General features: G+C 53.2%; 2 protein-coding genes across 2 annotated transcripts in view; one reads left to right on the plus strand and one right to left on the minus strand.

Moving 5' to 3' along the window:
• The window catches only part of STAG3 (stromal antigen 3), a 48864-nt gene extending 40743 nt beyond the window's left edge, over nt 1-8121 (minus strand). Inside the window, exons 1-5 of the mRNA XM_038768249.1 lie at nt 7631-8121; nt 5240-5378; nt 1918-2017; nt 1517-1651; nt 1157-1253 (exon numbers count right to left, since the gene is read on the minus strand). Coding sequence (XP_038624177.1) covers nt 1157-1253; nt 1517-1651; nt 1918-2017; nt 5240-5370 — 463 coding nt within the window. The 5' untranslated portion in view covers nt 5371-5378; nt 7631-8121. The remainder of the gene's footprint in view (nt 1-1156; nt 1254-1516; nt 1652-1917; nt 2018-5239; nt 5379-7630) is intronic.
• A 379-nt stretch (nt 8122-8500) lies between these two features.
• On the plus strand, nt 8501-23062 carry GPC2 (glypican 2). The gene is made up of 10 exons (XM_038768325.1): nt 8501-8752; nt 13905-14063; nt 17102-17412; nt 17539-17619; nt 18010-18172; nt 18287-18417; nt 18521-18670; nt 18816-18952; nt 21251-21429; nt 22496-23062. Exons 1-10 carry the CDS (start codon nt 8587-8589, stop codon nt 22735-22737), a joined length of 1719 nt encoding a protein of 572 aa, XP_038624253.1. The 5' UTR covers nt 8501-8586; the 3' UTR covers nt 22738-23062.
• The last annotated feature ends 938 nt before the right edge of the window (nt 23063-24000 follow it).

Genomic DNA, 24000 nt, shown 5'->3' on the forward strand with positions numbered 1-24000 from the left:
TGCCCATAACGAGTCACCTAAGTGAGATCGGGTAGGTCGACGGCAAAAGTTAAGAAATTTAATAATAAAAATACTAATACCTGTTAAGCACTTACTAAGGGCCAGAGCACTGCACTAAGCGCTGGGGTGGATACGAGATAATCGGATTGGACACAATCCCTCGCCTCGGACAAGGAGGGAGAAAAGGCATTGAGTCCCCATTTTACAAGATGAGGCAACTGGGGCCCAGAGGAACTAACTGGCTTGCCCAAGGTCACACAGAAAGCAACTGGCAGAGCTGGGATTAGAACCCAGGTCCTTGGACTCCCAGGCTTGTGCTCTTTCCATGAGCTCTCACTGCTGTCTTTCAAGCTCTGATGCATCTTTTTTTTTACTGTTTTTGGCTTCTGTCTCTGAGGTTCTTTACATTTCCTTTGGGGTACATGAGTCTGACCTCTCAGGACCTCAACCCCCCATGCTCTAAGAGAAGTGCCCCCTCCCCAAAAGGTTTGACGTATTGGCAAAATGACATCAATCATTCGGTTTCCAGACCCTGGTCGGTGATGCCTAGGGTTCCGTTAATAATAATAATAATAATAATAATGGTACTTGTTAAGCACTTACTATGTGCCGAGCGCTGTTCAAAACGCTGGAGTACATACGTGTTAATCAGGTTGCATACAGTCCCTGTCCCACATGGGGCTCCCAGTCTTAATCCCCATTTAACAAATGAGGTCACCGAGGCACAGAGAAGTAAATGACTTGTCCAAGATCACACAGCAGAAAAGGAGTGGAGCCATTCACTTCATTTCCCCCCGAGTGGCATCTGCCCGAGGCTGGAGAAACCCTCTCTCCCTTCCAGTGAAGCAGACAGCACATGCTAACAAACTTTATTTGAAATTCCCTCTCCCCGTTCCCCTTTCTTCATTTACATTCCCGCTCACCTAATTCCAAGCAGGCGTTCCCAATCGATCGTCCAGTGCTATTTCTTGAGTGAGCAAGTTCACAGCACTGCACCAAGCGCTTGAGGGAATGCCGCGGAAGAGCGGGGGCACCTTACCTGCCCTTGAGGCGCTTATCCTCTGATGGGTTGCTATGCCGCAGCAGGGAGGTGCTTGGGGGGCAGAAGGGGTGGAAGAGGAGGGGTGGAGGGAGGAGGAAGGGAGCCTCTCCTCACCTTTGCAGCCACAGGATCTGATGATGAAGTTGACTAGTTCTAGAAAGCCCAAGTCGCGATTCTGCTTGTAGCTTTCTAGCCAGTCTTCCACCAGAGCCTGGGAGGGACAGAGAGGAGAAGGAGCGGGATGAACTCAAGGGACGGAGAGGGGAAGGGAAATTGGGGGCTCCGGGGGACAGAGGGGAGTCCTAAACCCCCCACCGACCGCCTTCAGCCCCAGATTCCAACCCCGGTGGTCTCCAGGGAAGGTGACGCCCCTGCCCCCAGCCTCATCCGGAGGTGCTCTCCGAGGCCTCGCCTCCGCCAATACAAACAGGAGGGCACGGAGATGACGATGACGGTGTGGGGCTCGCTCTTCACCTGAATGGCGCTCCTGCCCAGCTTCACGGCTTCGAAGAGGTCGCTGGGTGGGGATTCCTGGGGTTGCTCCCGGAGCTTCTCCCGGGTCCGGCGGCCTTGCCCACCCCTGGCCTCCTTCTTCAAACGCTTTGCCTTCTGGAAGGGGAGGATGAGTGGTAAGAGCAAGGTTGGGGAGGGGGGGTGTCTGAGGACATTCTCCATCCACCACCCCCAGTCCTCCTCCACCAGGCGGACAGGAGCTCAAACAAGAGCCACACACCCAGGAATGTATTAGAGAGCTGCAGGGCCTCAGGTGTTGTTTGAGTGTATTTACCCTGAACCCCTGTCCCGGTCCGGACTCCTAAACACCCGCCGGGGTCTCCTGCGGCCCTCAGGCTTTCCTCAGGAGAGAGCTCGCTCACCTGGGGCAACTTGGGCAGGTGCTTGGCCGCCCGCTTCTTCGGCTGCAGCTGGAACACCTCCACAGAGTCACCGTCCTCGCTACGGAAGTCGCCGCCATACCTGGGCCGGGGAGGGAAGGTGGAGGTGGCGGGGAAAGAGGAGATGGATTGGGGGGAAGGGAAGAGGAGGTGAGGGAGGGAAGAAGAGGTGACAGCGGAAGAGGAGGTGGGGAAAGAGGAGGTGAGGGAAAGTGGAATTTAGGAGGAAGAGGAGATGGGGAAGAGGAGGCGGGGGAAAGAGGAGGTGGGAGGGAAGAGGAGGTTGGGGGAAAGAGGAGGTGAGGGGGAAGAGGAAGTGGGGGGAAAGGAGATGTGGGGGGAAGACGCGGGAGTCAGGGGGGATGAGAAGGGCAGGTGGTTCCCCTTAGCCACCTTCTTCCCCAGCTCCAACAGGAAGGGACAAGGCCTCTCTCTGAGCCCACCTCCTCCCACTCCTATGAAGCCCCCCTACCCGCTCCTTGCCCCGAAGTCAACAGTCAATCGGAGGGAAGTGGCCCAGGGGACACATTAGGAAGATATCCCGGACTGATGAGGGGAGGGGTTGGGGACAGGGAGAGCGACCGAGAGGCCGAGTCGGGCTTGGGGGATGAGGGTGAGGAGCAGACCAGCTCCCTGGCAGCGAGTGGAGAGGGACATGAATTCGGAACCCAAAGCGGAGCCCGGTGGGGTTGAGAGGCAGAGGACGACCTGAAACCGGGCAGGGAAGAGTTGATCAGAGAGGCGGGAGAGCCAAGTGAGTGTACTGAGTCCATGAACGTGGATATGCGTTTCCTCTCACTCACGCTTTCAAGCTCCCGGTCAGCTCCCTCCCTCCTACTTTTTCCAATCAATCAGTCGTACTTGTTGAGTGCTGAGCACTGTACTAAGCGGTTGGGAGAGTACAGCACTCTGTAACACATTCCCTACCCAAAACTCTACAGTCTTTTCGGTCTTCTCCCACTATCCCCCAGCTTGATACCTTCATTCTTGTCAACATCAGTGGCTCGCTGGGCTTCGTTCTCATCTCCCAACAACAGCAACCTCTTGGTCACACAGACCGCCAGTGCTGCCTTCCCATCCAATAGGTCACAGCTTCAAAGCCCTTCTAAGATCACATCTCCTCCAGGAGGCCTTCCCTGATTACACGCTCATCTTCCCCACTTCCTAACCCCCACTCTGCCCCTTCCACACTTTTTTTTTCAAATGGTACTTTTTTCAAATGGTACTTGTTAAGCACTTATTACGTGTCAAGCGCCGTACTAAGTGCTGGAGTAGCTTCTCCCCCTCTAGACCGTAAGCTCGTTGTGGGCAGGGAATGCATCTGTTATACTGTACGCTCCCAAGCGCTTAGTCCCGTGCTCTCTGAGCACGGCTAGCGCTCAATAAATATGACTGATTGATTGATACCAGAATATCAGGTTGGACACAATCCCCGTCTCTCATGGGGATCCCAGTTCAAGTGGAAAGGAAGAACAAGGAGAACACCCTTCCTAAATGCTTAAATTTTTACAACCCCATTGGCATTTATAAGCGTGCCTTACATCTCTACTGCTGCCTGATCTGTGATTTCTGTGTCTGTCTCCCGTGCGAGACTGTAAGATCCTGAAGGGCAGGGACTGTACTGTCCCAACCGCTTGGTACGGTGCTGACCATCAAATGTTATCGGTGGTTCCAAAAATAAATAAAGAAATAAATACCACTGATGATGATGAGCAACGAAAGTACGTGGGGAGTTCTGCCGGACTTTAGCGGGAGGAAGTGGGCAGATTGAGGGCGAATAAATTTGACCCAATTTGACGTGCAGGCTTTTTTAAAAAAACCAAACGCACACAGACACACACTTTCCAGGACCTAGTGGAAAGCTGACAGCCGTCCCAAGCACAAGCACTTAGTACAGCGCCCTGCACACAATAAGCACTCAGTAAATACCACGGATTAATTGGTAAATCCAATGGGTCATCTGGGCGGTATTTTGCCCAACCTTTTTCCTGGAGAGCTAGGGAGGAGTTAGGAGTGAGAGAAAACGAGCAGGGAAAGGGAGTAAGCTGATAAATTATTGGTACTGAGCGCTTACTATGTGCAGAGCACTGTACTAAGTGCTTGGGAGAGCATGATACACCAGAATTGGCAGACATGTTCCCTGCCCACATCAAGCTTCTGGTCTAGGGGAAGGAGCTTAGCGTGTTTAAAGTTGACGGCCGGCACTTGTTATATCTCATCACCACCAATCATATTTATTGAGTGCTTACTGTGTGCAGAGCACTGTACTAAGCGCTTGGGAAGTACAAGTTGGTAACATATAGAGACAGTCCCTACCCAGCAGTGGGCTCACAGTCTAAAAGAAAGATATCTGTGAAAGGACGGGGAGTTCCTGGAGATCTTATAAAGAAATGGTGATGGGACACTTTGGAAAGACAAGTGCAACTGTGAGATGGTCTGAAGGGAAGAGAGGTTGAGGCAGGGAGACAAAAGCCCACTGTTGGGTAGGGACTTTCTCTATATGTTGCCAACGTGTACTTCCCAAGTGCTTAGTACAGTGCTCTGCACACAGTAAGCGCTCAATAAATACGATTGAATGAATGGAGGGCAATGATAGTATATTCCAGTTTGGTGGTTCGTTCATTCACTCATTCATTCGGTCGTATTTATTGAGCGCTTACTGTGTGCAGAGCACTGGACCGAGCGCTTGGGGAAGTACAACGCAACAATCAACAGTGACATTCCCTGCCCAAAACGAGCTTACAGTCGAGGTGGGGGGAGACATATATCAATACAAATAAATACAATGACAGATATGTACAAAGTGCTGTTGGGCTAGGAGGGGGATGGAGCAAGTCAGGGTGATGCAGAAGAGAGAGGGAGATGAGGAAAAGTGGGGCTTAGTCAGGGAAGGCCTCTTGGAGGAGATGTGAAGGGGGTTGTAAGAGTACGGGCTTTGGAGTCAGAGGCCATGGGTTCAAATTCCAGCTTTGCCAATTGTCAGCTGGGTGACTTTGGGCAAGTCACTTCACTTCTCTGGGCCTCAGTTACTTCATCTGGAGCCTGTGAGCCCTCTGTGGGACAACCTGATCACCTTGTAACCTCCCCAGCGCTTAGAACAGTGCTTCGCACATAGTAAGTGCTTAATAAATGCCATTATTATTATTATAGGGAAAAGAGCGGACCTGTTAGGATTTCCGTGCTAGGCAGAGGGTGAACGATCAGAAAATCTCTGTCGGGTTTCCCGAGGTGACAGGGAGGGTCCGGTGGGGGAGAGGGCAGATGCCGCCCCCCGCCCCCAAGTTTCCAGTCAACCCCTACTCACTCTTCAAGTGAAGTCGGGGCCGAGTTCGACTCCTCATTCAACGTCAAAGAGGCCTGGGAGCTGCTGGTGGCGTTCCTGAGGCGCCGGAGCCGGGAGGAGGAACTGGAGCTGGAGGACCGCCGCATAGGCATGGCCTCTCCTAAAAGTGGGGGGCAAGGGAGAAGGTAGCGAGCTGACCGGCTCCCAACCCCATAAAACAAAGAAAAGAACCCCCTTCCCCGCTGTTGTCCCTCTCCCAAATCCCGGCTCTGCCAATTGTCAGCTGTGTGACTAAGTGGTCAAGCCACTTAACTTCTCTGGGCTTCAGTGATCTCATCTGTAAAATGGGGATTAAAACTGTGAGCCCCCTGTGGGACCACCCGATCACCTTGTAACCTCCCCAGCGCTTAGAACAGTGCTTTGTACACAGTAAGCGGTTAATAAACGCCATCATCATTATTATTATGATTGGGATGGACCGGGGACTGCATCCTATCTGCTTATCATCCGTCGATCCCAGCGCTTAACACATAGCGAGTGCTTTTGTACAGTTCTCTGCACACAGTAAGCGCTCAATAAATACAATTGAATGAAAAAATACCACGATTATAATTATCATCGTGAGGTAACAACAACAAGCAGCGTGGGCTAGTGGATAGAGCACGAGCCTGGGAGTCAGAAGGACCTGGGTTCTCCGCCCCTTGGCTGTGAGACCTTGGGCAAGTCACTTCGCTTCTCTGGGCCTCAGTTCCCTCATCTGTAAAATGGGGATTAAGACTGACTTCTCTGTGCCTCAGTTACCTCATCTGTAAAACAGGGACTAAGGCTGTGAGCCCCATGTGGGACAAACTGATCACCTTGTATCCTCCCCAGCGCTTAGAACAGTGCTTTGCACATAGTAAGCGCTTAGCAAATACCAACATTATTATTATGTGGGACGAGGACCGTGTCCAAACTGACAAGCCTGTATCTACCCCAGGGCTTAGTACAGTGCCTGGCACCTAGTAAGCGATTTCATTCAATAAATATGATTGATTGATTCATTCATTCATTCATTCATTCATTCAATCGTATTTACTGAGCGCTTGCTGTGTGCAGAGCACTGGACTAAGCGCTTGGGAAGTACAAGTTGGCAACACATAGAGACGGTCCCTACCCAACAGCGGGCTCACAGTCTAGTACAGTGCCTGGCACATAGTAAGCGCTCACCAAATACCATAAAAAAGGAGGTCCCATACCCAGGATGAAAGGGAATGGGGTTACCTCCAAGGCTGGGACAAGAAATATAGGGTAACTGGTCACGGGGGTCAATCCCTTAGGTGCCCAAATCCTAGAAAGGAATGGAAACTGAGGATAAGGGATCTGGGGCTCCATCCCGGTGAAAGAGGAAAATACAGGGAACCCCCCAAGGAGTCTTTTCATTCATTCAATCGTATTTACTGAGCGCTTACTGTGTGCAGGGCACTGTACTAAGCGCTTGGAAAGTACACTTTCTCACTGCTTGGAGAAGCAGCGTGGCTCAATGGAAAGAGCCCGGGCTTTGGAGTCGGAGGTCAGGGGTTCAAATCCCGGCTCCGCCACTTGTCAGCTGTGTGACTTTGGGCAAGTCACTTCACTTCTCTGGGCCTCAGTGACCTCATCTGTAAAATGGGGATGAAGACTGTGAGCCCCCTGTGGGACAACCTGATCACCTTGTAACCTTCCCCGGAGCTTAGAACAGTGCTTTGCACATAGTAAGCGCTTAATAAACGCCATTATTATTATTTACACTCCTTCTTATAGAAAGGTGAAGGGGACGAGAGAGCAGCAATTCAACCATGGGGGAAAAAGACCTCTTAGCAGAAGGGATTTCAGGCTCTCTGGCATCCTTCTTCTCTCGCACAGAGTCCGAGCTTCTTTTACGGTATTCATGAAGCGCTTTCTATGTGCCAGGCACTGTGGCTCAGTGGAAAGAGCCCGGGCTTTGGGGTCAGAGGTCATGGGTTCAAACCCCGGCTCTGCCGATTGTCAGCTGGGTGACTTTGGGCAAGTCACTTCACTTCTCTGGGCCTCAGTTCCCTCATCTGGAAAATGGGGATTAAGACTGGGAGCCCCCCGTGGGACAATCTGATCATCATCAATCGTATTTATTGAGCGCTTACTGTGTGCAGAGCACTGTACTGAGCGCTTGGGAAGTACAAGTTGGCAACATAGAGAGACGGTCCCTACCCAACAGTGGGCTCACGGTCTAACAGATCTGATCACCTTGTAACCTACCCAGCGCTTAGAACAGTGCTTTGCACATAGTAAGCGCTTAATAAATGCCATTATTATTATTATTATTACTAAATGCTCGGCTATGGTGGGGGGGTTATTATTATTATTATTACTAAATGCTCGGCTATGGTGGGGGGGGTCGAGGAGGGAACTCACTTCTGAGGGTCAACGGTTCTTGTCCCGCTGTCAACTCGTGGAGGGAAAGGACTCTCTGGGGGGTTTCAGACTTTTGGAAGGGGGGGAGAAGAGGGAGAAGGCCTCAGGCCTCCGCCATTTTGTTGTCCCTTCCTGTCAGGATTCAGAGACTCTCTGTCAGCCCCACCTTGGGCCTCAGTCTGGGGAAAGGAATGGAGGCTGTCTGCCTCACGGCGGGGAGACCTCTGCCTTCTTTTGGGGGGTCTCGGCCTGGGGGAAAGGGGGGACCGGAAGTGGGCCCCTTCTGTGAGGGGGGCCGGGGTCGCAGCAATGGCGGGAAGGGAGGCAGAAGGAGAGGGCGTCCCTTTCGGGCCTCTTCCCCCCGCCGCCGGGCAGCTGGGGACCGCGGCCCCTCTCCTTCAACCGGGTCGTGCAGTTGTGGCGGCCGGGCTGAAGTGTGAGGGAAAGGGGCAAGATGGCGCCGCCTGAGGGCTAACGGCCACCGCCCCCTTCTTCTTGATCGCGCGCGCGCAGGCGCGCGCGGCCACCGCCCTTTCCCGCCTCGCGTGCCTGCCACGCGCTCCGGCCCTCGCGCGCCTCGCGGTCACGTGCCCCCCGCCTCACACCCCCTCGTTTTCATTGGTTGGAATCCCCCCCCTTTCTCCCCGGGCCACGCCCACTCCGGGCCGGACCCGCTTTTGATTGGCCGGCCTCCGCCCCTCTCTCCGGCCCTCCGTCCCCATTGGCCGTCCCCGCCCCCCTCCCCCCGGCGGCCGCCTCCTATTGGCCGAGCCCCGCCCCCTTGCCCGGCTTCCCCGCTCCCATTGTCTGGGCCGCCGCCGCCGCCCAGTCCCGGGGCCCCGGGATTTGGGGGTCGCGCTCTTTCTCCGGCCGGCGGAGGGTCCCCGCGGGCCCGGACCGGGGTCGGTGGGCGAGGCGGCCCTTCCCCCGCCTTCGGGACCCGCTTCCTCGCGGCGATGGCGGCGCTCCGGCCCCTGATGCTGCTGCTGTTGCTGCCGCCCCTGGGCCCCGGGCCCGGGTCGGGGGGCGAGGCTCGGGGGTCCCGGACCTGCACCGAAACCCGGCAGGTGCTGGGGACTCGGGGCTACAGCCTCAACTTGCTCCCTCCCTCCCTCATCTCAGGTAAGGGGGGGAAGGGGAACCCCTAAAATGGGGGGGTCCTGGAGGAGCAGGAGACCCCAGGGACCGGTATCTTCTATAAGCCCCCTCCCCACAATTTTTCCCTTCAATAACATCCTCATCCCCAAGTAAATAATAACAACAATGGCATTTGTTAAGCGCTTACTATGTGCCAAGCACTGTTCTAAGCGCTGGGGGGATGCAAGGTTAAATAACTAACAATAAACGTAGTGTTTGCTAAGCGCTTACTATGTGCCAAGCACTGTTCTAAGTGCTGGGGGGGATGCAAGGTAAATAACTAACAATAAGGGTGGTGTTTGTTAAGCGCTTACTATGTGCCAAGCACTGTTCTAAGCGCTGGGGGGGATGCAAGGTTAAATAACTAACAATAAAGGTGGTGTTTGTTAAGCGCTTACTATGTGCCAAGCACTGTTCTAAGCGCTGGGGGGATGCAAGGTTAAATAACTAACAATGAAGGTGGTGTTTGTTAAGCGCTTACTATGTGCCAAGCACTGTTCTAAGCGCTGGGGGAATACAAGGTAAATAACTAACAATGAAGGTGGTGTTTGCTAAGCGCTTACTATGTGCCAAGCACTGTTCTAAGTGCTGGGGGGGATGCAAGGTAAATAACTAACAATAAGGGTGGTGTTTGTTAAGCACTTACTATGTGCCAAGCACTGTTCTAAGCGCTGGGGGAATAGAAGGTAAATAACTAACAATGAAGGTGGTGTTTGTTAAGCGCTTACTATGTGCCAAGCACTGTTCTAAGCGCTGAGGAGGATGCAAGGTAAATAACTAATAATAAAGGTGGTGTTTGTTAAGCGCTTACTGTGTGCCAAGCGCTGGGGGGATACAAGGTAAGTAAATAATAATGGTCGTGTTTGTTAAGCGCTTACTTTGTGCCAAGCACTGTTCTAAACGCTGGGGGGATACAAGGGAAATAACTAATAATAATGGTGGTGTTTGTTAAGTGCTTACTATGTGCCAAGCACTGTTCTAAGCGCTTGGGGGGGGGATACAAGGTAAATTAATAATAAAAGTGGTGTTTGTTAAGCGCTTACTGTGTGCCAAGCACTGTTCTAAACGCTGGGGGGATACAAGGTAAATAACTAATAATAATGGTGGTGTTTGTTAAGTGCTTACTATGTGCCAAGCACTGTTCTAAGCGCTTGAGGGGGGGATACAAGGTAAATTAATAATAAAGGTTGTGTTTGTTAAGCGCTTACTATGTTCCGAGCACTGTTGTAAGCGCTGGGGAGGATGCAAGGTAAATAATTAATAATAAAGGTGGCGTTTGTTAAGCGCTTACTGTGTGCCAAGCGCTGGGGGGGGGATACAAGGTAAGTAAATAATAATAATGGTAGTGTTTGTTAAGCGCTTGCTGTGTGCCAAGCGCTGGGGGGATACAAGGTAAGTAAATAATAATGGTCGTGTTTGTTAAGTGCTTACTGTGTGCCAAGCACTGTTCTAAGCGCTGGGGGGGATGCAAGGTAAATAACTAATAATAATGGTGGTGTTTGTTAAGTGCTTACTATGTGCCAAGCACTAGGCTAAGCGCTGGGGGGGATGCAAGGTAAATAACTAATAATAATGGTGATGTTTGTTAAGCGCTTACTATGTGCCAAGCACTGGGCTAAGCGCTGCTGGGGGGATACAAGGTGAGTAATAATGGTGGTGTTTGTTAAGCGCTTACTGTGTGCCAAGCACTGGGGGGATACAAGGTAAATAAACAATAATAATATAGTGGTGTTAAGCGCTTACTGTGTGCCAAGCACTGGTATAAGCGCTGGGGGGATACAAGGTAAGTAAATAAAAATAATGGCGGTGTTTGTTAAGCGCTTACTGTGTGCCAAGCACTGTTCTAAGCGCTGCGGGGGGATACAAGGGAAATAATAATAATGGTGGTGTTTGTTAAGCGCTTACTGTGTGCCAAGCGCTGGGGGGGGATACAAGGTAAATAAACAATAATAACAGTGGTGTTTGTTAAGCGCTTACTGTGTGCCAAGCACTGGTCTAAGCGCTGTTGGGGGGATACAAGGTAAGTAAATAATAATGGTGGTGTTTGTTAAGCGCTTACTGTGTGCCAAGCGCTGGCCTAAACGCTGTTGGGGGGATACAAGGTAAGTAAATAATAATAATGGTGGTGTTTGTTAAGCGCTTACTGTGTGCCAAGCACTGGTCAAAGCGCTGGAGGGATACAAGGTAAATAACTAATAATAATGGTGGTGTTTGTTAAGCGCTTACTGTGTGCCAAGCACTAGTCTAAGCGTTGGGGGGGATGCAAGGTAAGTAAATAGTAATAATGGTGGTGTTTGTTAAGTGCTTACTGTGTGCCAAGCACTTTTCTAAGCACTCCGGAGGGATACAAGGTAAATAATAATAATGGTGGTGTTTGTTAAGCCTTTACTGTGTGCCAAGCGCTGGGGGGATACAAGGTAAGTAAATAATAATAATGGTTGGTCGTGTTTGTTAAGCGTTTACTGTGTGCCAAGCGCTGGGGGGATACAAGGTAAATAAATAATAATAATGGTCTTGTTTGTTAAGCGCTTACTATGTGCCAAGCACTGTCTAAGCGCTGGGGGGGGGATACAAGGTAAATAAATAATAATGGTGGGGTTTGTTAAGCGCTTACTGTGTGCCAAGCACTGTTCTAAGCACTGGGGGGATACAAGGTAAGTAACTAATAATAATGGTGGTGATTGTTAAGCGCTTACTGTGTGCCAAGCACTGTTCTAAGCGCTGGGATGGATGCAAGGTCATGATGTTGTCCCACGTGGAGCTCACAGTCTTCATCCCCCATTTTACAGATGAGGGAACTGAGGCACAGAGAAGTTAAGTGACTTGTCTGAGGTCACACAGCAGACAAGTGGAGGAGCGGGATTAGAACCCAGGACCTCTGACTCCCAAGCCCGGGCTTTTGCCACTGAGCCACGCTGCTTCTCTCTAACCCTCCCACCTCATGGTCCCCATTGTACCCTAGGGGAGACATGATTTGACCTGATTATCTTGTCTCTACCTCAGCATTTAGTACAGTGCTTGGCACATAGTAAACACCAAATGACTCCCATAATTACCGGGCTTGTCCCTGGGGTCCAGCCAGTTTGAGACCCTACAGAGGCCGGGGTCAGTCGGTCATCCAGTTGTAATTATTGAGTGCTTACTGTGTGCAGAACACTGTACTAAGCGCTTGGGAGAGTCCACTATAACAATAAACAGACACATTCCCTGTCCACCGTGAGTTTATAATCTAGAGAGGAATGTTCTAGGGGATGGGGATTCAGTTTGGGTGGGGACTCTGAGTTATCAGGGGAACCCCCATTTCTCCTGGCTGGTGGTAATAATAATAATAATAATGGCATTTGTTAAGCACTTATTATGTGCAAAGCACTGTTCTAAGCGCTGGGGGATACGAGGTGATCAGTTTGTCCCATGTGGGGCTCACAGTCTTAATCCCCATTTGACAGGTGAGGTAACTGAGGCTCGGAGAAGTGAAGTGACTTGCCCAAGGTCACACAGCAGACATGTGGCGGAGCTGGGATTAGAACCCATGACCTCTGACTCCTAAGCCCGGGCTCTTTCCACCGAGCCATGCTGCTTCTCTAATAATTATAATTCTGTAATAATAATAATAATAGTATTTGATAAGTGCATGTTTATGGGCCAAGCACTGTACTAGTTGCTGGATTAGATTCCCTGCTGTTGGGTAGGGACTGTCTCTATATGTTGCCAACTTGTACTTCCCAAGTGCTTAGTACAGTGCTCTGCACACAGTAAGCGCTCAATAAGTATTTATTTATTAATTATTAATTAATTAATCGATATTTATTTTATTTGTACATATTTATTCTATTTATTTTATTTTGTTAATATGTTTTGTTTTGTTGTCTGTGTCCCCCTTCTAGACTGTGAGCCCACTGTTGGGTAGGGACCGTTTCTAGATGTTGCCAACTTGGACTTCCCAAGCGCTTAGTCCAGTGCTCTGCACACAGTAAGCGCTCAATAAATGTTTATTCATTACCTATTAATTATTATTATTATGTAATTATTGATTTTATTTGTACGTTTATTCTATTTCTTTTATTTTGTTAATTTGTTTTGTTCTCTGTCTCCCCCTTCTAGACTGTGAGCCCACTGTTGGGTAGGGACCGTCTCTAGATGTTGCCAACTTGGACTTCCCAAGCGCTTAGTCCAGTGCTCTGCACACAGTAAGCGCTCAATAAATATTTAATTATTAATTATTATTTATTTAATTATTCATTTTATTTGTACATATTTATTCTGTTTGTTTTATTTTGTTCATTTGTTTTGTTCTCCGTCTCCCCCTTCTAGACTGTGAGCCCACTGGTGGGTAGGGACCATCTCTAGATGTTGCCAACTTGGACTTCCCAAGTGCTTAGTCCAGTGCTCTGCACACAGTAAGCGCTCAATAAATATTAATTAATTATTAATTAATTATCAATTAATATTAATTGTTTATTTTATTTGTGCATGTTTATTCTATTTATTTTATTTTGTTAATTTGTTTTGTTCTCTGTCTCCCCCTTCTAGACTGTGAGCCCACTGTTGGGTAGGGGCCGTCTCTAGATGTTGCCAACTTGGACTTCCCAAGCGCTTAGTCCAGTGCTCTGCACACAGTAGGCGCTCAATAAATACGACTGAGTGAATGAATAAATATGATCGAATGAATGAATCAGGTTGCCCAACGTGGGGCTCACAGACTAAGGGGGAGGGAGGACAGGGCTGGTGTGGTGGTGGAGGGGGGAGGGGGAGGCTTCGGGGTATGTTTGGTTTTGTTCTCTGTCTTCCCCCTTTTAGACTGTGAGCCCACTGTTGGGTAGGGACTGTCTCTATATGTTGCCAACTTGTACTTCCCAAGCGCTCAGTACAGTGCTCTGCACATAGTAAGCGCTCAATAAATACGATTGATTGATTGATTGATTGATCTGAAGCCTCCCCCGGGGTCACGGGCCAGATGGCCGGGGCCCGGGGGGAAAGGGGGACCCCAGGAGTGGCCTGAAGGAGCCGGGGGTGAGGAGGGGGAGCAGAGTCCAGGGAGGGGACTCGAGGGAGGCGAGCGGAGGTCCAGAGAAGAGCCGGGGGGTCAGAGGGGCCCTCCCGCGGCCCGGCCCTCACCGCGGCCCCCGGCCCCGTCCAGGGGAGCACCTCCGCGTCTGCCCCCAGGATTACACCTGCTGCTCCAGTGAGACGGAGCTGAGGCTGAACCGGGACACCGACGAGGCCTTCCGCGCCCTGCTGGAAGACAGTGGCTCCTTCTTGGTCACCACCCTGGCCGCCCGGCAGCGGAAGCTCGACGGTGAGGACCCGGGCCTCCGGGCGTCCCTCCCTTCCCCCGTGGCACCCCGGCCACCCTGTCCTCTGGCACCACGGTAATAATAACGACGGTGGCATTTGTTAAGCAAATGAGAAGCGGCGTGGCTCAGTGGAAAGAGCATGGGCTTTGGAGTCGGAAGTCACGGGTTCGAATCCCGGCTCCGCCGCATGTCTGCTGTGTGACCTTGGGCAAGTCGCTTAACTTCTCGGAGCCTCAGTGACCTCATCTGTCAAATGGGGATGAAGACTGTGAGCCCCCCGTGGGACAACTTGATCACCTTGTATCCCCCCCAGTGCTTAGAACAGTGCTTTACATGCTTTACATACTTGTTCTCTGTCTCTGTTGGGTAGGGACTGTCTCTATATGTTGCCAACTTGTACTTCCCAAGCGCTTAGTACAGTGCTCTGCACACAGTAAGCACTCAATAAATACGATTGATTGATTGATTGCTTTGCACATAGTAAGCGCTTAACGAATGCCATCATCATTATTATTATTAAGCACTTACAAGGTGCCCAGCACTGTTCTGAGCGCTGGGGGAGATACAAGGTCATCAGGTTGTCCCCCGTGGGGCTCCCAGTCTTCATCCCCGTTTGACAGATGAGGGAACTGAGGCCCGGAGAAGTGAAGGGGCCTGCCCAGGGTCACACAGCCGACCAGGGGTGGAGCGGGGATTAGAACCCAGGTCCTTCTGACTCCCAGGCATGGGCTCTATATATTAATGACGGCATTTTGTTAAGCGCTTACTATGTGCGAAGCACCTCTCTAAGCGCTGGAGAGGATACAAAGTGATCAGGTTGTCCCACGGGGTGGCTCCCAGTCCTCATCCCCTTTTTACGGATGAGGTAACTGAGGCCCAGAGAAGTAAAGTGCCTTGCCCAAAGTCACACAGCTGACAAGTGGCGGAGCCAGGATAATCAATCAATCGTATTTATTGAGCGCTTACTGTGTGCAGAGCACTGTACTAAGTGCTTGGGAAGTCCAAGTTGGCAACATATAGAGACAGTCCCTACCCAACAGTGGGCTCACAGTCTAGAAGGGGGAGATAGAGAACAAAACCAAACATATTAACAAAATAAAATAAATAGAATAGATATGTACAAGTAAAATAAATAGAGTAATAAATGTGTACAAACATATATACATCTATCCAGGTGCTGTGGGGAAGGGAAGGAGGTAAGATGGGCAGGATGTAGAGGGGGACGAGGGGGAGTGATATAATAATGATGGCATTTATTAAGCGCTTACTATGTGCAAAGCACTGTTCTAAGCGCTGGGGAGGTTACATGGTGATCAGGTTGTCCCGCGTGGGGCTCACAGTCTTAATCCCCATTTTACAGATGAGGGAACTGAGGCCCAGAGAAGTGAAGTGACTTGCCCAAAGTCACACAGCTGACAACTGGCGGAGCCGGGATTTGAACCCATGACCGACTCTTTCCACTGAGCCCTGCTGCTTCTCTGCTTCCATTAGGCTACCCTGTCCCCCCAAGGGGTCCACCCTACCCAGCCCCTCTTTTCCCCCACATTCACCACCCCACCTCAGCCCCCCCAGCACTTATTTGCATATATGTAATTTATCTATATTAACGCTCGTCTCCCCCGAAGACTCTAAGCTCCTTGTGGGCAGAGAAGCAGCGTGGCTCAGTGGAAAGAGCCCGGGCTTTGGAGTCAGAGGTCATGGGTTCAAATCCCAGCTCCGCTACTTGTCAGCTGTGTGACTTTGGGCAAGTCACTTTACTGGGCCTCAGTTACCTCATCTGTTAAATTGGGATTAAGATTGTGAGCCCCACATGGGACAACCTGATCACCTTGTAACCTCCCCAGTGCTTTGCACATAGTAATCGCTTAATAAATGCCATCATTATTATTATCATTCATTCCTTCATTCAGCCGTATTTATTGAGCACTTACTGTGTGCAGAGCACTGTACTGTGCGCTCGGGAAAGCACACTTCAACAATAAACAGTGACATTCCCTGCCCGGAGTGAGATCACAGCTCTGTTGTATCGGACTCTCCTGAGCGCTTAGTTCAGTGCTCTGCACACAGTCGGCGCTCAATAGATACCATTGATTGATTGGTAGATTGTCAATGAGTCTGAGGAGATTTCTGCCACTTATCTTGGGTGTCTTTTCCTCTGTCTCTGTCTCTCTTCCCCTCTCCCCCTTACCTCACACCCCAACACCACTCTGGCCATCCTTCTCTCCCTCCGTCCCTCTTCCCATCTCTTCCTCCCTCCGTCCATCTCTGCTTCTCTTCCACGTCTGCCTCTCTCCGCTCCGTCTCTACCTCTCCCTGTCCATCTCGGACTCCGTCTGACTTCCTCCATCCCGATCCCCCTGTTCCCCTCCTGCTTTCCTCTCCCTGTCATCATCTCTCGGCCTCTCCGTTTGTCTCTGATTCTCTCTGACACACCCTCTGTCCTCTTTTGTCTCTCCACCCCTACCGGTGTGCCTCTCTGCCTTTGCTGATGCCTCCTCTTCTCCCTCTTCCATGTCTGCCTCTCTCCGCTCTGTCTCTACCTCTCCCTGTCCATCTCGGACTCCGTCTGACTTCCTCCGTCCCGATCCCCCTGTTCCCCTCCTGCTTTCCTCTCCCTGTCATCATCTCTCGGCCTCTCCGTTTGTCTCTGATTCTCTCTGACACACCCTCTGTCCTCTTTTGTCTCTCCACCCCTACCGGTGTGCCTCTCTGCCTTTGCTGATGCCTCCTCTTCTCCCTCTTCCACGTCTGCCTCTCTCCGCTCCGTCTCTGCCTCTCCCTGTCCATCTCGGACTCCGTCTGACTTCCTCCGTCCCGATCCCCCTGTTCCCCTCCTGCTTTCCTCTCCCTCTCCCTGTCATCGTCTCTCGGCCTCTCCGTTTGTCTCTGATTCTCTCTGACACACCCTCTCTCCTCTTTTGTCTCTCCACCCCTACCGGTGTGCCTCTCTGCCTTTGCTGATGCCTCCTCTTCTCCCTCCTCCTGCCCTCACCTTCCTCCTCCCGCTCCCGCTCCTCGGCCCTCCCGGCCCCGAGACCAGAGTTCTTCCGGGAGCTTCTGGTGACGGCGGAGCGGTCCCTGGCCCAGATGTTCTCTCGCTCCTACGGCCGCCTGTTCGCCCAGCATGCCCCGGTGTTCGGGAGCCTGTTCGCCCAGCTGCGGGCCCACTACGGGGGCGCCGGCGTCGCCCTGGACGAGGCCCTGGACGGCTTCTGGGCCCAGCTCCTGGAGCGAACCTTCCCGCTGCTGCATCCGCACTACCACTTCCCCCCCGATTACCTGCTCTGCCTGACCAAGCACAGCGGGCAGACCCGCCCCTTCGGTGATGCCCCCCGCCAACTCCGCCTGCAGGTGACCCCCCGTGCCCCGCGAGCCCTCCCCCGGTCCCTCCCCGTCGCCCCTTGACCTCCCCTCTCCCACCCCACGTGTCTCCCCAACTGGCCCCTCCATCCCCACTTATGTCCCTTCCCGCACCAGGTCACCCGAGCCCTGGTAGCCGCTCGGGCCTTCATCCAGGGCCTGGCGACCGGCAGGGACATGATCAGCGCAGCGGTCAAGGTGAGGGGCAGTCGGCTCCAAAGGGGCTCGGCCTCCAGAGGTTCCCAGAAGGAACTGGGGAGGGTGATGATGAGCGGGGCAGAGGGGGGCTGGGGAAGTTGGCTCGAATAGCTCTGCCTCCGGAGTTTCCCAGAATGCACTGGGGAGGACGAACGATGATGAGCGGGGCAGAGGTGGGGCTGGGGAAGTTGGCTCCAACAGGGCTCTGCCTCCAGAGATTCCCGGAAGGCACTGGGGAAGGCAGTGATAATCGGGGATTGGAGAGGTGGGTGATGGTAGGTCGGGGAATCCACCTTCACTACAGCTGGATGTGGAAGAAGGGAAAACCGACCCCGTGACCCCCAGGACCACCGCCCCAGGCCGACCCTGACTGTCGCCTTCCCTCCCCAGGTGGCCATCACCCCGGCCTGCAGCCAAGCGCTCATGAGACTGACCGGCTGCCCCCTGTGCAGGGGGACGCCCGGACTCCGGCCGTGTGCCGGCTTCTGCCTCAACGTGGCCCGGGGCTGCCTCAGTGCGGGGGGTCTGGACCCCGACTGGGGGAGCTATGTAGGTACGGTGTGGGGTGGAGGGATCCTGAAGGGGATGTGGCATCTTGGGGGCGGGGGGGGTCTCCATGGGGGTGTCCTTCTCTGTCACTGACCCCGTCCACCCCCTCCTCGCCCAGACGCCCTGTTGCAGCTGTCGGACCGCCTGGAGGGTCCGTTCTCCATGGAGCTGGCTGCTCAGTCCATCGCGGTGAAGATCTCCGAGGGGCTCATGTTCCTGCAGGAAAATAGCGTCCAAGTGTCCGCCAAGGTGGGCAGGGCTGGCGGTCGGAGGGGGCTGCGGGGACTGAGAGGAGATTGAGGGGGTGGGCGTACAGAGGGACTGGACTCCATCCCTTTGGCCTCCCCTTCAGGTGTTTCAGGGCTGCGGGGGGCCTCGCCCAGCCCCGGCCCGAGCCCGCCGGGCACCCCCGCCTCGAGACGAGGTCGGACGGCGGTTCCGGGTTCTTCCCCCTGAAGAGGAAAGACCGACTACGGCAGCCGGCACCAACCTGCACAGACTGGTGAGGGATGACCGGGAACCGGGCAGGGCCATCCGGGGGCGGGGGACGGCGACCCCCCCGGGGGTGAAGCACCTGGTCTCCCGCTGCCCCAACCGGTATGGCCCTCCCCCCACCCTGAGTCTCCCCTCGCTCCATCCCGCTGCAGCTGACCGAGTTGCGGGAGAGGCTGCGACGGATGCGGGGCTTCTGGGCGGCCCTCCCGCTGACCCTGTGCGGCGACGAGCGGATGTCAGCCGGCGTGGGAGAGGAGGAGCGCTGCTGGAACGGGGCGGGGCGGGGGCGGTGAGTGCCCCCCGAGGAGGAGCGGGTTGGGTGGGGGACGGGGGCTCAGCTGGGGAAACCCACCACCTTCCATCATCTCTCGATCAATCGATCGGATTTATTGAGTGGTCATCATCATCATCATCATCAATCGTATTTATTGAGCGCTTACTGTGTGCAGAGCACTGTACTAAGCGCTTGGGAAGTACAAGTTGGCAACATATAGAGACAGTCCCTACCCAACAGTGGGCTCACAGTCTAAAAGGGGGAGACAGAGAACAAAACCAAACACACTAACAAAATAAAATAAATAGAATAAATATGTACAAGTAAAATAGAGTAATAAATCTGTACAAACATATATACATATACACAGGTGCTGTGGGGAAGGGAAGGAGGTAAGATGGGGGGGATGGAGAGGGGGACGAGGGGGAGAGGAGGGAAGGGGCTCAGTCTGGGAAGGCCTCCTGGAGGAGGTGGGCTCTCAGAGGACAATATAACAGATGTATCCCCCGTGCACAGTGAGCTTATTCATTCATTCAATCATATTGAACGCTTACTGTGTGCAGAGCACTGTACTAAGCGCTTGGGAGAGGACAAGACTAGACTGTCTTCTAGACTGTGAGCCCGTTGTTGGGTAGGGACCGTCTCTATATGTTGCCAACTTGTACTTCCCAAGCGCTTAGTACAGTGCTCTGCACACAGTAAGTGCTCAATAAATATGATTGAATGAATGAATGACAACTCGGCAACATATGTGAGCCCGTTGTTGGGTAGGGACCGTCTCTATATGTTGCCGTCTTGTACTTCCCAAGCGCTTAGTACAGTGCTCTGCACACAGTAAGCGCTCAATAAATACGATTGAATGAATGAATGACAACTCGGCAACATATGTGAGCCCGTTGTTGGGTAGGGACCGTCTCTATATGTTGCCAACTTGTACTTCCCTAGCGCTTAGTACAGTGCTGTGCACACAGTAAGCACTCAATAAATATGATTGAATGAATGAATGACAACTCAGCAACATATATGAGCCCGTTGTTGGGTAGGGACCATCTCTATATGTTGCCAACTTGTACTTCCCAAGCGCTTAGTACAGTGCTGTGCACACAGTAAGCCCTCAATAAATACGATTGAATGAATGAATAACAACTCGGCAACATATGTGAGCCCTCTGTTGGGTAGGGACCGTCTCTATATGTTGCCAACTTGTTCTTCGCAAGCGCTTAGTACAGTGCTCTGCACACAGTAAGCACTCAATTTATTCATTTAATCGTATTATTGAGCACTTACTGTGTGCAGAGCACTGTACTAAGCGCTAAATACGATTGAATGAATGAATATAGAGACGGTCTCTACCCAACAACGGGCTCGCAGTCTAGAGCGGGAGACAGACGTTAGTATAGATCAATAAATAAATGTCGGATGCGGACATAAGTAAGCTCATTACGGGCAGGGAACGTGTCTGCCAGTTCTGTTGGAGGGTACTCTCTGGAGCGCTTAGCACAGTGATCTGCACATAGTAAGTGCTCAGTGAGACAACCTGTGGGACAACCTGATCACCTTGTAACCTCCCCAGCACTTAGAACAGTGCTTGGCACATAGTAAGCACTTAAGAAATACCATAATCATCATTAAAAATGATTAATTATTAAGACTGTGAGCCCCCCATGGGACAACCTGATCACCTTGTATCCTCCCCAGCGCTTAGGACAGTGCTTGGCACATAGTAAGTGCTTAACAAATACCATAATCATTATCATTATCGGGGAAGCAGCATGGCTCTGTGGAAAGAGCCTGGGCTTTGGAGTCAGAGGTCATGGGTTCAAATCCCAGCTCCACCACTTGTCAGCTGTGTGACTTTGGGCTGGACACTTAACTCCTCTGGGCCTCAGTTCCCTCATCTGTAAAATAAGGATAAAGACTGTGAGCCTCACGTGGGACAACCCCATTACCTCGTATCTCCCTCAGCGCTTAGAACAGTGCTTGGCACAAAGTAAGCGCTTAACAAATGCCAACATTTATTTTTTATTTATCCTTAAAAATGATTAATTATTAAGATTGTGAGCCCCCCGTGGGACAACCTGATCAGCTTGTATCCTCCCCAGCGCTTCGAACAGTGCTTGGCACGTAGTAAGCGCTTAACAAATACCCAAGTTATTATTATTATCACAGCGCTTGGCACACGGTACGTGCTTAACAAACCCCGACCGCTGTTAAGCGGCCCCCGTCGGAGCCGGAAGGGGATCCGACCACCCCCACGGCCCGCCCCTCGGGGCTCTCCTGATTGCCCGCTCGCCCCCGTCCCCACTCCTGCAGGTACCTGGCGGCCGTGGTGGGGACCGGCCTGTCGGAGCAACGGGCCAACCCCGAGCTCCACGTGGACGTGGCCGCCGGGCCCGACCTGGCTACTCGACGGCGGCGGCTTCAGCTCCGGGCGGCCACGGCCCGGCTCGGCGCGGCCGCTCTCGGACGAGACCTGGACCTAGAGGATGCCGGTAAGACGCCCCTCGACCCCCGGTCGGTCCACCCGCCCGCCCTCCCTTTACTCCGTCACCCGAACCTGCCCCTCTTGAGACCCCCAACCTCCGTCCCACACCCGCCCCCCGAATCCTTCAACCCCGTGTCCTGTCCCTGCTCTCGGACCCCTCGACGCTGTGTGTGTGAGACCTCCCCCAAACCCGTGTCCTGGACCCCTGAACCCCAAGCAGCGTGGCTCAGTGGAAAGAGCCCGGGCTTGGGAGTCGCAGGTCACGGGTTCATCATCATCATCATCATCATCAATCGTATTTATTGAGCGCTTACTATGTGCAGAGCACTGTACTAAGCGCTTGGGAAGTACAAATTGGCGACATATAGAGACAGTCCCTACCCAACATTGGGCTCACAGTCTAAAAGGGGGAGACAGAGAACAAAACCAAACATACTAACAAAATAAAATAAATAGAATAGATATGTACAAGTAAAATAAATGGAGTAATAAATATGTACAAACATATACACAGGTGCTGTGGGGAAGGGAATTAATGTCTGCCTCCCCTGCTCTAGTCTGTAAGCTCGTGGTGGGCAGGGAATGTGTCGGTTTGTTGTTGTACTGTACTGTACAGTTCAAATCCCTGCCCTTGCCAGTTGTCAGCTGCGTGACTTTGGGCAGGTCACTTAGCTTCTCCGGGCCTCAGTTCCCTCATCTGTAAAATGGGGATTAAGATTGGGAGCCCCACATGGGACAACCTGAGCACCGTGTATCCTGAACAGTGCTGTGCACATAGTAAGCGCTTAACAAATACCAAAATTACTATTATTTCCCCCACCCTGTGTCCCTGACCTGTCCCCCAACCCAGCCCCCCACAACCCTTGAACCTGGGCTGCCTCCCCCCCAGCCCCACAACCAACCTATGTCCTGGACGTGCCTCTCCTGCCCTCCAAAACCCTGCATCCCCCTCCTCAACCCCTGTCCCGTACCTGCTGGGTGCCAGCGGAAGACCCCTGCCCTCCCCATCCCCAAGCCCACTCCTCTTGTCATCCCATCCCGGGCCGCTGACCACCGCCCCTCTCCCCGGGCAGACGAAGATGGCAGCGGGTCCGGGCTGGGAGAGCGCTACGTGGACGACTGGGCCGCCGCCCCTCCGGCCCGAGGGCCCCGACCCCCACGCAGGGATACCCCCGGCGGGGGCAAAGGGGGCCCGGGGAGCGGGCGCCACAACCAGGCCCGGGGGGCGGCCGGACGGGTCGCGGTCCCCGAAGGCCGGCTCCTTTCCTTCCTCCTCCTCCTCCCCTCCGGCCTGGCCCTGTTGGGACTTCGGTAGCCGAGGGGGACAGGGGCTGGGGGGGAGGCTGGGGGGCTGTGCAGCAGACAATTTGGGGGTTAAAATCTCCCCCCACCCCCTCCCAACCGCACGTACTCGCTCTCCTTCCCTTGGCCAAGGAAGGAGGGGGTTAGAAATGCCGCTGAGCCTGGGGGAGAGTTAGGGAAACGGTGAACAGGAACAAGGGGAGAAGCAGTGAAGCTTGGAGGGAGAGCTGAGGAGTGGGGAAGGGAAGGGAGAAACAGCCCAGACAGAGCACAAGCTACCCCAGAGGACCAAGGAGCTGCGAAACGGCTCGAAGAAACAAAGGGGCGATGCAGCCAGGTCTGGGGAGGAGCCGGGGTTGGTGGGGTGGGGGGGGACGCACAGCTTAACGGGAACCAGGGGCGAGGCCGAGTCTGGGGGGAGGGCAGGGGCCGTAGAGAACAGGAATGGAGGGAAGTGGTGGCAGTTTGCAGCCCCCTCCCCATCTCTTTGCTGGGGGGTGGTTAGGAAGCAGCGGGCGGGAAGCAGGGCAGAGGGAGCCGGGGTCAGGCCCCCTGCAGCAGCTGTTTGCTGAACCAAGGCTGAGGTGGGGGAGGGCTGTGGAAGGATATTTATTTTTTCATTTTGGGGGTGGCGGGTATTTATTTGGGGCCGGGCAACGTGAGGAACCCTAGCCTGGGGATACAGGGGTTAACTGAGGGGGGGGGGGGAGGCTGTGGGGAGGGAGGGAGGGTCTCTGAGGGGGACGTTTTTTGTCACTGAGTGGTTTTTTTTGTATTTAAAAAAGAAAAAGGAAAAATAGGTCTGTGTCCCATCACCCCTTTCCCATCTCCTAGAGTCGGGTGCTTCCCCCCCCCCACCCCCCGCCAACCCCTGTTGTGTCTGAGTCTTGTGGTTTTTCTATTTGGCAAATAAACGGTTAATTTATGGAGCGAAGCGCGTGGAAGTCATCCGTGTCCATCTGTCCACCCGCCCGGCCGTCGGTCCAGCTGGCCGGAGAGAACTCCCGCCCATCTCGGTGATCCCAGGGCGTTGGGTGGAGAGGGGGGTGTCTAACACAGCTCGACCAGGGGTGTTCAGTCTCTCCTCTCTCTCTCTTTGTGTGTGTCTCTCTCCTCCTTTCTGTGTCTCTTTCTCTTCCCCTGAAAAGGCCTTTTGTTCTGGAGGAATTTGAGGAGAGAAAGTACAATTGCCTCAACGGAGAGAGGAGAGGGGCGGAAGGCCAGGCCGGGTGGGCAGACAGATGGGCAGGCGGGCGGGCAGAGACAGGTCTGGATA

Source organism: Tachyglossus aculeatus, chromosome Y4 (genome assembly GCF_015852505.1).
Source record: "Tachyglossus aculeatus isolate mTacAcu1 chromosome Y4, mTacAcu1.pri, whole genome shotgun sequence".
Classification (NCBI taxonomy): Eukaryota; Metazoa; Chordata; class Mammalia; order Monotremata; family Tachyglossidae; genus Tachyglossus; species Tachyglossus aculeatus.

What these genes read in the sequence shown, in the direction of transcription:
- GPC2 (XM_038768325.1), top strand. Translation starts at nt 8,587, where the DNA reads ATGGCGGCGCTCCGGCCCCTGATGCTGCTGCTGTTGCTGCCGCCCCTG. An exon ending in CCGGCAGCGGAAGCTCGACG is followed by an intron (nt 14,064 to 17,101) that starts GTGAGGACCCGG and finishes CCCCGAGACCAG; the next exon opens with AGTTCTTCCGGGAGCTTCTG. An exon ending in CGACTGGGGGAGCTATGTAG is followed by an intron (nt 18,173 to 18,286) that starts GTACGGTGTGGG and finishes CTCCTCGCCCAG; the next exon opens with ACGCCCTGTTGCAGCTGTCG.